This window comes from Camarhynchus parvulus, chromosome 5 (genome assembly GCF_901933205.1).
Source record: "Camarhynchus parvulus chromosome 5, STF_HiC, whole genome shotgun sequence".
Taxonomy (NCBI): Eukaryota; Metazoa; Chordata; class Aves; order Passeriformes; family Thraupidae; genus Camarhynchus; species Camarhynchus parvulus.
The window spans coordinates 59793174-59806122 of NC_044575.1; the positions used below are offsets into that span (position 1 = coordinate 59793174).

At 36.3% G+C, this 12949-nt stretch overlaps 1 protein-coding gene across 6 annotated transcripts in view; it reads left to right on the forward strand.

Annotated features, from left to right (window-relative positions):
- NIN (ninein) overlaps positions 1–12339 on the forward strand; it is a 65610-nt gene extending 53271 nt beyond the window's left edge. For 4 of the 6 annotated variants that reach the window (XM_030948821.1, XM_030948828.1, XM_030948822.1 and 1 more), the window contains 3 exons: positions 423–593; positions 7367–7480; positions 8615–12339. In XM_030948821.1, coding sequence (XP_030804681.1) covers positions 423–593; positions 7367–7480; positions 8615–8818 — 489 coding nt within the window. In that variant the 3' untranslated portion in view covers positions 8819–12339. Of the gene's footprint in view, positions 1–422; positions 594–3950; positions 4202–7366; positions 7481–8614 lie in introns of those variants that run through there. The other 2 variants (XM_030948824.1, XM_030948825.1) reach the window with 2 other exon arrangements.
- Positions 12340–12949: the final 610 nt, after the last annotated feature.

Sequence of the window (12949 nt, forward strand, 5' to 3'; positions counted from 1 at the left end):
TCACCAGCTAAAATTTGATAGGAATTCATCCAAAATTCAGTGATTTTATAATTCAGGCCTGAAATGATGACTCAAAGCCCAGCTTCCTTTGTGTGAAATTCCATCTTTCGTCACCTCTATCACCAAGTCCAGGCTTGTTTCCCTTGCACATAAAAAATCTGAGAGCAGGCTGCTCTGGGGCAGCCCTGGCAGAGGGAGCAGGAGCTGATTTTGGGGTTTGGGGTTTTCCAGATGCTCCTGGGTAGCTCTGGCAGAGGGAGCAGGTGCTGATTTTGGGATTTAGGGTTTTGCAGATGCTCTGGAGCAGAGGGAGCAGCTGCTGATTTTGGGGATTTTGGGGTTTTGCAGATGCTGCAGTCCAGGGGGGATGCATAGCCAGAGCTCCCAGCAGCTGCTGATTTGGGGATTTTGGGGTTTTGCAGATGCTGCAGTCCAGGGGGATGCATAGCCAGAGCTCCCAGCAGCAAGGCTGTGCCACGGTGCCCAGGGAACAATTCCTGCAGCTCCAGCAGCAGCTGCTGCAGGCAGAGAGGAGGAGTCAGCACCTCCAGGAAGAGCTCCAGAGCAGACCCTCGGGGACAAACATGCAGCAGGTAAGGCCCTCTCACCTTGAAAGTGAAAATTTTTAAAGCATTTGGTTTAATTGTCTTGGGGTTTTGTTGGTTTTTTTTTTTTATTCTGGTGAGATCCTTTCTCTGTTTATGCCAGTTCAAAAATGGAATTTCATGGCAGCAAGGATATGTGTAAAAATGCTATTTTAGTGTGGTCAGCCCAAGCCAGAGCTTTGTTCTGAAGTTCTCTTAATTTTTTTGAGATCAAACCACTCCCATCCACATTTAACTGGCTTTTCTCCTTCTGCTCCATGTGCAGTGAGTGTTTATAGAGGCTCTTTTGTTGTTTCTTTACCTAATGACCCTGTCTAGAAATACACCACGCCAAATATTGCACAGGCATCCATCACATAAAATCCTAATTTGGGCTCTTGCTGTCACATGGAATTGTGTCAGTTGTAGCAGAGCAGAACACAAATTAATCCCTTTTTCTAAGGTTTTTTTCTAATCCTTTTTCTTCCTGATTTGGCCACAAGACAAGACACTGTTACTGTTGTACAGAAACGTCAACATTTCTGAGGGAAAACCAATTCCAAGGCAGATTAATTCATCCACTCACTTTTAGTGTTAACTTTTTACCTTGTAAAACTGAATTCTAGGCAATAAAAAGGTTTGTATCTGCCATATAAAAATTTCCAAATGATCTTTTTCTTCCAAAAGTAATTGGATCTCTAAATGTCTAAAGCTTTGGCTCAGGCCAAAAAATGTCTTAAAATAATATTACAACTTTATCTTATAAGAAAAGATAGAGCTCTAAGTAACCTAAATTTATATTTAGTCTTTGATCTATTTTAGATTAGATATTTATTTAGATTTACACATAGTAACCTAAATTTCTAGTTAGTATTTGATCTATTTTAGATTAGATATTTATTTAGATTTACATTTAGATAAATAAATTAGATAAAACACTATTAGCTATTTATTCATCTGGTAGCAGGAAAAAATCACCCCTCTTATATTTTAAATTTAGATTGCAGTTATACTTTAAAATAATACCTAATAATAATAATAATAATAATAATAATACCAAGACTTTGAAGCTCAAAAATCTCTTAATGTGGGAATAAGTATTCCAGAAAAAAGGTATTACAGAGAGAGTCTAGGCAGTAACCAGTTTTTAAAGTATCCAAAACTTGGAGTAATTATTTTTTTTAAAGAAAGGTATAAAATCAAAATGTTTCATTAAAAAATAAAAGCAAATAATTTCAGGTTAAGTAGAAATAAATTGATTATAAGGTTCCTTTTCAGAAGTGCATCACCACAGGCTGATGTACTTTGTTCCCATACCATGGGGAGCAAAATGTGAATTTTAATTTAAAAATCAATCAAAGCCATATTGCAGCAGTGGCAAATTGAATGTGCTGGGATTGCATTAGGAGTGATGAGTTTGTAATTTAGATTTTGGAACAATCTGCAAACGAGTCACATCCTGGAACCTGCAGTTCTAGAGATGAATTGCTCCTGCATTTCCTGGAAAAGCTTTGGGAATTTAAAAATACTTAGACTTGAAAAATATCGGCTGTCAATGCACTAAGGCACTTAATCCTTTTAATTTTTTTCCTTAAAATGAGTGAATAATCTGCTTTATAACACCCTTTTTTACTACATAACTTTCTAAATCATTATTAAAAACCTGCACTTACAAGCAAAGCCAGATTTATTTCTCTCCACTTTGTGAACACCTCCTGCTTGAATCTCTGTTGATTTCTCTTTGCCATCCTGATTTTTAGGGTTTAACATTTAGTTGAGCTCATGTCCCTTTTAATGTCCCCTTTAGCACCCTGAAAGCTTCCATGCTAATCCCTCTCCATCATCCTTCCACCAGTGAGTACAAGGTCAGGTTGTCTCCATGTGTAAAATAAATAATTTATAAATAATTTAGTTCTGCTGCTTTGCTTTTTGCAGCTTTTTAGATCCTGTCTGAGGTATCCAAAGTTTTCCCCCCTTTTTTTTTTTTAATGGAATTATTTTGTGTTTATCCTGCTTTGCAGTTTTCATTGCTTTTTGATCCTGGTTGTCTGTGGATTTTCATTCATTTTACAGTCAGTCCTGAGTTATTCTCACCCAAAGGCTGCTGTTACATGTTTAAATTGCACTAAATTAAATTAAATTATAACTCCTGAGCTGTTTGTGCTGTGTTACCCTTCTGGACTCTTCTGAATTTCCAGTGATTGTTCTGCTGTGTCCAGTGCTGTGATTACCTCATATCCCTTTCTCAATAACCAAATTTGGGAGCCTGTTAATTACCCAATACTTCCCAAAGTTTGCCTAGCACTGATTAATATCTGAGTTGCTCAGTTCTCCCTTTGTACAGCTCTTTATTTCAAATTTCATCTCACTCTGAGGGAAAACCAACAAGGTTTGAGGTAGAAATGCAAAGTTTTCAAAGGAGGGACAGTTTGGCTGCATTTTTCCCAAATGCTTGGCAATCTGTGAGGTTTTATAGATATATTTTAAATATATATCTATTATATTTATATATAATGTTTGGATACAGTTTTCCCAAATGCTTGGCAATCTGTGAGATTTTATGTATATAAAATTTCTTTATATTTATATTATTTATATATTATGTATATAATATATATATATATATATATATAACACATATATATACACATACATATATATAGAAATAAAAATATTTTTATATAATGTTTGGATACATTTTTCCCAAATTCATGGCAATCTGTGAGGTTTTATATTTATTTATTTATTTATTTATTTAAATATATATCTATTATATATAATTGGCTATGTTTTTCCCAAATGCTTGGCAGTCTGTGAGGCTTTATATATATATATATATAGATACACACACATATATATATATATATAATATTTATATATAATGTCTGGATACATTTTTCCCAAATGCTTGGCAATCTGTGAGGTTTTATATCTATTTTTAAATATATATGTAGATTGTATTCATATATAATGTTTGGCTATATTTTTCCCCAATTCTTGGCAATCTGAGTTTTTTTATATACTATATGAGATTTTCATGCTGTAAATGAGGTTTTTAGAGAGAGGAGGATTTCCTCTAAAAAACTTTGCTAATTTAATCACTGCCACTGAGCTTTTAAAAACCATGGATGAGAGTCCTTAGATGTAGAAAACACCCCCTCAGTCTCCCAGCAGTGCTAATATCAATATTTACAGCTAGAAAATATAAAATACTCTGCATGTTTTTTTCTTTTGTACTTTTTTTTTCTTTTGTCCTGTGTTGCTTGCTTTGCTTGTTTTGCTGATTTTTTTGCCTCGAAGTGTTGATGTTTTGAAGCAGCACCTGGCTCTCAGGGTGAAGTATTGCCACTTGCCTTCTTTCTCCAGGCCCTGCTACCGGAGCAGCGAGCAGTGCATGCAGATTCCTACCGCAGGATTGGGCACCTCTGACACCTCTGGCTGCTTCTGATCCCATTCCTTTGCCATGATAAACACAAAACACAGAACTGGCATAAGCTCAGAAACTTGAGGATCAAATCCTTTTTTTTTTCCTTTTTTTCCCTTTTTTCCTTTATTTTTCCCTTGTTTTTTCCTAATTTCCTTTATTTTTTCCTTTATTTTTTCCCCCTTTATTTTTTCCCTTTAATTTTTTCCTTTATTTTTCCTTTATTTTTTTCCTTTATTCTTTCCTTTATTTTTTCCTTTATTTTTTCCTTTATTTTTTCCTTTATTTTTTCCTTTATTTTTTCCTTTATTTTTTCCTTTATTTTTTTCCTTTATTTTTTCCTTTATTTTTTTCCTTTATTTTTTTCCTTTATTTTTTTTCCTTTATTTTATTTTTTTTCCTTTATTTTTTTCCTTTTTTTTTTTCCTTTATTTTTTTTCCTTTATTTTTTTTTTTTATTTTTTTCCTTTATTTTTTTTCCTTTATTTTTTTTCTTTTTTTTTTTTTCCTTTATTTTTTTTTCCTTTATTTTTTTTCCTTTATTTTTTTCCTTTATTTTTTCCTTTTTTTTTTTTTCCTTTATTTTTTCATTTATTTTTTTCCTTTATTTTATTTTTTCCTTTATTTTTTTCCTTTTTTTTCTTTTTTTCCTTTATTTTTTCCTTTTTTTCCTTTATTTTTTTCCTTTATTTTATTTGTTCCTTTATTTGTTCCTTTATTTGTTCCTTTATTTTTTTTTCCTTTTTTTTTTTTTTCTCCTTTTTTTCTTTATTTTTTCCTTTATTTTTCTCCTTTATTTTCCTTTATTTTCCCCTCTTTTTTCCTTTTTTTCTTTTGTTTTTCTTTTTTCTCCCAAAAAACCAGCAAAAAAAAGTCTCCGCAGTGTTATTTTCTTATTTATTTGTCTAGAAGCTATTTTGTGAAAGCTCAGAAGCTTCCAGAAGCTTTTTAAAATGTGTTACAAACGGGTTTTATTTATGTTATTTAAAATGTGCAGTTGTTCAGTATGGGAAAGAGCCTATTTTTCTCAAATGGTACTAATTTTATATGAGATTTGAAGAAAACCAGGGGTATTTATACTGCATTTTTGTATAAGATGTATAAACTTTTTAACAGGGAAAGATGACTTTTTTTGATGTAAATGAAAAATAAAATCTTTTTTTAAGCATAATGTCTCTTGTCTTCATAGAAATCATTAATTTCTACTTCAAGAATTAACAAGTTTTAGACAAAATATTTATCTTTGATAGTGAACATTGTTATATCAGGAGTTCTGGGAAATATTTGTGGCAGGGATGTATTGGAGTACAGAAACTCAGCTTTTCTTTAGCAGATGTATCTGAAAATTTAAGAAAATGAGAGATCTTCTACTACTGTGGCCATAAAGTAAAAAAGGGAAAATAATTGTTTATTGGACAAAATTCTAGAGTTTTTATTTTGTCTCAAACTAGGATTTTAATAAAATTCAATTAATTTATTAGGATTTAATGAATTTATTAAATCCTAATTTAATTAAATTGGGATTTTAACACTTTAATAGTTCAGCAAAACACCTCTTTAAGGCCTGTGATTTTTCTGGTTGGAGCCATGAACCATTTCAGCTGTTTGCTTGTAAAGATCTTTTTCCTCCTATTTTAATGACCTTAAAGCTGCTGCCTGAGCTGATTTCTCCCATTTAACATGAAATAATGGGAAGTGAGAATATTTAAGGCAAAAAAACCCCAGGGATCACAGGTATTGAGACCTCTCTAATTCTTCTTTTCCACATAATTACTCACTCAGGGCTCCTGCAACAAATGGGAAGTGGAATGGTGAATTCCAGGGTTTTGAATTCCAATCAAATTCCATTAATTCAGAAAAATATCCACTCCACCCACACAGTAAAACTCTTTTCTGTGTGACTCTAATGTAAGTTTTTTCATAAAAATAGATTATCACATCACCTCATACACAGATTTGAGTTTCTGATGCTACAGCAAATAAAATGTTGAGTGAGATTAAATCAACCCCCCGGGGGGATCATTTTGTAGGGTTTTACATGAAGAACTGCCTGCCTGAAACAGATTTGTATTTATCCTCTTCCACAGGTGGGATGGGTTTGGATTTGAAGGTGTTTTATTTTGGGTTGGTGCTTTCTCAAAGTTTAATCTCCTCAAATGACTGCCTGGAATTTGAGTAACAAACCAGCAGCAAAATAAAGTCTCAAATTTCCTGCAATCAGTGTTTAAAGTTCCTAAATCCACAGAAGTTCTTTTGTAATTCCTTTAATTCCTGATGTTTCTTATTTATTTGGGAAAATTTCCCTCAGGTGTTCATGTAACATGACAGAGAATTATGATATTCTTAGTTACACTGTCCCCTTGCTGAAGGAAAAGAAGAAAAAACAGTTTAGGGTTATGAAAACTAATCTAAAAAGATGCAAAAAATGCATCTTTTGCATATTTGGAATCCTAAAATGCATATTTGGAATCCTAAAATGCATATTTGGAATCCTACTACTTTTGGATATTACTCAAGTTCTTTTGTAATTCCTGGTGTTTCTTATTTATTTGGGAAAATTTCCCTCAGATGTTCTTGTAACACGACACAGAATTATGATGGTTTTAGTTACATTCTCACCTTGCTGAAGAAAAACCAGTTTAGGGTTATGAAAACTAATCTAAAAAGGTGTAAAAAAATGAAGTTTGGAATCTTTTTGGATATTACTCAAGGGGTTTTTTTGGTAATTCCTGATGTTTCTTATTTATTTGGGAAAATTTCCCTCAGGTGTTCTTGTAACACGACACAGAATTATGATGTTTTTAGTTACACTGTCATCTTGCTGAAGAAAAAGAAGATAAACCAGTTGAGGATTATGAAAACTAATCTAAAAAGATGTAAAAAATGTCGTTTATAATCCTACTTCTTTTGGATATTACTCTGTTTCAAAGGGTCTGGCATGGGAGAGTTACCTTGTCAACGTGACCTTATGACTTCACCTTATTTTTATTCTAAAACCATTAAATTGGCATTTTGTTTCCCACATTGATCAGAAAATTGGCAGCACCGAAGAACAAGAAAAGGAAATTATCCAGCTCTGTCACAGACAAGACAAAAGTTAGAATTTTATATCATTTTTCCTTGATTTGGTAATTTCAAATGTAACTTGCTTGGAAAACCAGTAGAATGCTGAGAGTGTCCTTTAAGTGATGCCATCAATATTCTGCTTCAATTAAAGGTTTATTAATTTATTTGCCTCTAAATCAGACTGAAATGTGGATGGCCACCAATTTTTTTGAGCATAAAGTGGGAAAACAAAATAGACTGGTGAATGGGAACTGATTTTTAACTGATTTTTCACATAAATGTTGCTTTCCAGGAGGGTCATGAGCAGCTCCTAAAAATGATGGAAGAGAGAATGATGGATGTGGAGCAGAAATTAAGGCTTGTGAAGAGGCTTCTCCAAGATAAAGTCAATCAGCTGAAAGAACAAGTAAGTGTTCTTGGATTTCCTCAAACCTTCCCCATTCCTTCTCTAAACCCCTAAGAGAGCAAAAAGCTGCCAAGCTGTTGTTCAGAATAAAGTTAAAAGTGTTTTTTATTTAATTTTATTCTGAGCTCAACTACAGCATATTTGCCCCAAAACTTCATAAAACACCAAATTGGGGACTAAATCCACTACTCATTAATTTCCTAAATCAAGAAACAAAAAATCAAATTTCAGCTGAGGATGCTAACTGGAAAAGTTGCTTAGAAAGGGAGGAAAAAATAATTTCCTGAGGAGAAAATATTGATTTCTTTGAGGCCTCCTGCCCCAAATTCATCCTTTGTTTGATGTGGTTTTGGGGTTTTTGGAAGTATCTCTGTGGGATCACTGGCCTTGTGGATTCTTTTGTGCACTAAATTTATCCTTAGAGGATAAATGCTGTAAAGCAGAATTCACCTGACAAGGTTGATTTGAATCCCTCTGTTACCAAGCCCATCTCCTTAAAAAACCTTTCCAGTCTCAAAACTTCCACAGCATCTCTGAAGACCTTGGGTTTTTAATGAGAGGAGTGGGGTTTTATTTTGATTTTTGAGCTATAATTAACACATTCACCTACTTCCCCACCTCCTTTGGGGTTTTTCTTTGCCATTTGCTGAGTGCCTGTGTCCCATTCCCACCCCAGCTTTCCGAGAACACCAAGGGTTACCAGCCCCATCTCCTTAAAAACCTTTCCAGTTTCAAAACTTCCACAGCATCTCTGAAGACCCTGGGTTTTTAATGAGAGCAGTGGGGTTTTATTTTGATATTTGAGCTATAATTGACACATCCACCTACTTCCCCACCTCCTCCCCACCAAGAACACCAAGGGTTACCAACCCCATCTCCCTAAAAATCCTTTCCAGTCTCAAAACTTCCACAGCATCTCCTTAATGAGACCAGTGGGGTTTTTTGTATTGGTATTTCTTGTAACATCTTTAAAAACTTTCCAGTTCAAAAATTTCACGCCCCGCTGGGTTTTAATGTGAGGAGTGGGGTTTTACTTTAATATTTGAATTATAATTAACACATTCACCTACTTCTCCACTGCTTTGAGGTTTTTCTTTGCCATTTGCTGAGTTCCTTGTCCCATTCCCACCCCAGCTTTCCAAGAACACCAAGGCAGACGCCATGGTCAAGGATCTCTACGTGGAGAACGCGCAGCTGCTGAAGGCTCTGGAGGTGACAGAGCAGAGGCAGAAAACTGCGGAGAGGAAAAATTATTTACTGGAAGAGAAAATTGCCAACCTCAACAGAATAGTGAAGAATTTGGCCTCCCCCTCCTTCAGCCCAGAGATCAGGTCATAGCAAAGCTGTTGTGTGTCACAGCCCCCTGCACTTTACTGAAATTGGGAATATTTCAGCTTCTCACTGCGTTGCCTTTTTTTACTGAATGAGTTTTAGTTACAAATGCCTCCCCACAGAGCAAAGAGCTGATTCCCAAAATGGACACTACCAAAGGAGAATTTTGTTGGTTCCCAAACTGGGTTTCTGCCAAGTTTTGCCTAAAAATAATCATCACTATGTAAAAAAACCCCAAACTTATGTTTTTCTAGGTTAATCTATTTTGATGCCTTGGCTTTCATTTAAAATCCAAATTCTGAATTTCCTATACTGGATCATCTAGATTGAATCAAAGGCCTAAAGAAAACTCCAATTGTTGAACTGAAAACTTAATATTTTCAGCTTTCTAAAATAGCTCCAAACCTAGAAATGCTGATGGGTCAGTCTTCAACTCTGTCAGCCAAAATGTTATTGAAGGCAAGACTTTGCTGCTATGGGCTCTGTCCTGTAAACTGATTCTGGTTTCTCTAAAGCAATTATTCATTAGGCTTCTGGGTTGTTCTTCATGGCTGTTTCTCTGCAGAGCTCAGAAAAAAAGGAGGTTTATTTAAAATACAGAACTAGACTACTGCCTCCAACTAAGTATGACAATATTTCATCTGAAGAAATTTCCCAACTAGCAAATAAAGACTATTATTTCCTCTTTTTTTTTAAGCTGTGCTGCCAGACAACTCTGCATTGTAAAGGCCTTATGGTTTTGTATATGGAAATAAGTTAAACCAAGGAAGAGTCACTCGACTGAAGCAAAGATGGGAGCTTTGTTTATGTGATTTGTAAATTCAGTAAAGCAGCGCAGTGTATTTATTAAACTGCTGGCAGAAGAATGAAGAGGGGCACTTGGATGATTTTGTCAGTGGGATCCTGTTGTTGGAACCCTCATGAGCATGGAGCTTTGCCAGGAATGCAGCATTTGCTCTGACCTGAGGAATCATTTGGAAAAGTCTTGTCTTCTGTGTTAATCCTAGTGCAGAATCTGTCATTAGTTGTGAAGAACCACATTCAGTGTAATCATGAAGAACTCAGGGAGTAGCAGGCTAAATCAGCTTCCTTCAGCTATAAATGTGGCTATAAAGGTCAGCAGAGGGAGGTGAACACCCCTGAGGGAAAGCAGGACAAAACAAATTGGATTTGGGTGAGTATTTCCTTGGTGCTCCTTACCCAGGCTGCAGAGGAGCATCAAGGTTTGGGATGAGGGTGGTGCCTCCTCTTGGATCAGTGGAGAAATGTGGATTTTTGGAAACACCTTCAAGGCAGAGGGGTTTGCCAGAGGAGCAGCTGGACAAGAGCCTGCCTGCTCAAGGGGGTGTGTGTTATCCTGCCCTGCCTCCCCCAGACCAGTCAGACACAATTAAACATTGTAAATCAAACTGGGGCCATTCTGGAGTACTTGGAACTGGACCTCTTTAAATGCAAGATTGGGAGGGGGAGGAAGAGGTGTTTTGTCTCAGAGACCACTGGCAAGCTGATCACTCTGTCAGGAGCCAAATGTCCTCCAGAATCTGGGGTAAAATTGCTGCAAGCTGTGGAGGAGCAGATGGAAAATGAGATTTACTGGGTACTGATGTGGCTGAGAGGATGTTCCCTGTGTCTCTGGGGTTATTTACCCATTTTGGAGGATTTGTGGACTGAGCTAGACACAGGAAGTGACTTTTTCCTCCTCCTTTTCCTCCTCTATTGCTTTGTGCAGGCAACAAAGTGAAACAGAATCATGGAATAACATCATGTTGGAGTCCTCATAAATTATTTCACTGCTGTGCTCTTCTAAATGCATGTCGTGGAGATTTCTCCAAGTCATCCCAAATTCAAGGATTTACAAATTTTTCAGAGGCTGCAAAAATGTTTTCACAAACTGGAAGTGTCTTAAATTGATAAAAAGATGAGGGTTTGAAAAGGTGAAGTAGTGATTTCTTGGTACTTTTATCACCAAGTGGTCTGAGTTACATGATGATAAATCTCTGTGTGGGTACCAGGGCTGTGTGTTGGCAAAGTGAGAACTGAGCACACCCTAAACCCATGCTCTGGAAATCAGCAAAGTTCCAAAATGATTCCAGGGAGAAAAAAAAAAAAAAGAGATTCAGAACTGTATTTGGGAAAAAAAAAAAATTATTACCTAGTACATTTTAAGACTTCTTCATACCTTGACCTTGATTTACTTGTGTCTGTGACCAAAGTCTAAAAGGAAGGAATGAATATTTCAATTCAATTATTGTGCAATTACTTTCATGTTGCTCAATTTAAAGGCTGGACTATTTCACTAATTCTTTTAATCTCCTGGTAGTTACCAGGCTTTCATAAACCAAACACAGACATTGCTAGAGCACAGCACCAAAAAGGGAGAAGCAGAACTAGGGAAAAGGGACTTTTGTTTTTTTCCCTTTCTCCCCTATCCTACTTTGCTGTACTTCTCTTTCACTAAACTTCAGAAAAAAAACAATTTAACCACAGGAGAGAGGAGGAGGAAAACGTGCTGTTGGTAAAAACTCCAATTTCACTGGAAGATTTGTGTGGATTCATTCTCAGAAGTGCCTTTTGCCTTCCTGTACTGTAGTGGCTGGGTTGCCACAGGACAATTCAGGACAATCCCTTCCCAAAAGGAGGGATCCCAGAGAAAGGCAGAGCTGCTTCCAGATGGGGGGCACGTTGCTCCTGAATTCAGTGTGTCAGCTCAGAAGAGAAGCAGCTGTTTTACAAAGTCCAGGCTACTGAAAAGAAGCATAGAAACACATAATTTATTAAGCATTAGGGGTGTTTTGTGCATGAATGTGTCTCCTATGCAGAATAGGCAAAAAAACCAAAGTATTTAATGTTATTGTTGCTGTCAAAAATCACTGAACTTTTAGGCCTTGTTCCTACAACAGGTCCTGCCATGTCAGATATTAACTACTTCATTACCAGAAGCTGTTTTAAATGTTTTCAGCTCTTACTTAATGAATCACTGTGAAAATAAAGGCACATAGACATTTCAGGGTGGGGGTTTTGGAAGGGGACAGACCCCAAGTTAAATAGAGGTGTACAAAATTCGCACAGCTCAAGTGCTGCTTGTCAATATAGAGTGATTTAAAAGTCTACATTGTGGCACATGCTCCAAGTGGTACTTTAAATACAAGGAAAAATGGAGTTGTTTGAATTCTGCTTGGGGAAAGAAGCAGGATATTAACATTTTTTATTTTAGCCAGGTTATATGTTAGGTATAGCAGGGAGGAACAGTCTGGATTGATCAAGAGTAAAATCCTTTTGTTTACTTCCAGCAAATGCCATCCCTGTCACTCAGGTTTTCCATCATTTACCTGTCCAATCTCTGTTCGGTGTCATTTCATGACAAACAACTTGTGTATAAAGGAAAACAAATGTATATTTTTTTTTCTATTGAGTTTGTTTTGTTCTGGTGTAATATATTGTCCTTAGAACATCATGTAAAGCTGAGAGATGAAGCAACTGATACATTATTTATAATGAGCATAAAAAATACATTAATGTACAATGCATACTTGTGTCTCTTGCTTTTTGTCCAACATGAAAATCATAGAATAATTTGAGTTGGGAGGCACCTAAATTCCATCCTGCCATGGCAGGGACACCTTCAACTATCCCAGGTTTTTCCAAGCCCTGTCCAGCCTGGCCTGGGACACTTCCAGGGATCCAGGGGCAGCCACAGCTTCTCTTCTCATGGATGTTGTAAATATTGCAAGTAGTATCAAAGGCATATATAATTATAAAAAGGATGGTTTGACAGCTCTGAAAAAGCAGCTTCTTGCATTATGAAAGTATGAAATTGAAGTGTGAAAACCTGACAGGTAGTGAATGCACCTCGGCTTATGTTCCGCTGAAGTTGCATCCCTACTCTTTGCCTTTATATTGAAATATTGAGGGAAATATTGAGTGCTTGGTGCAAGCTTTTCACAGAATCAAGGGATGGGAAAGGCTGGAAGGGACCACAGTGGGTCCCCTGCTCCGTCCTCCCTGGTCAAGCACTGCTGTGTCCAGCTCTGGACCCCTCATGAAAAGAAACACTGAGGGACTGGAGCGTGTCCAGGGAAAGGAATGGAGCTGGGGAAGGGTCTGGAGAATTCCTGAGGGAGCCGGGAAGGGGCTGGA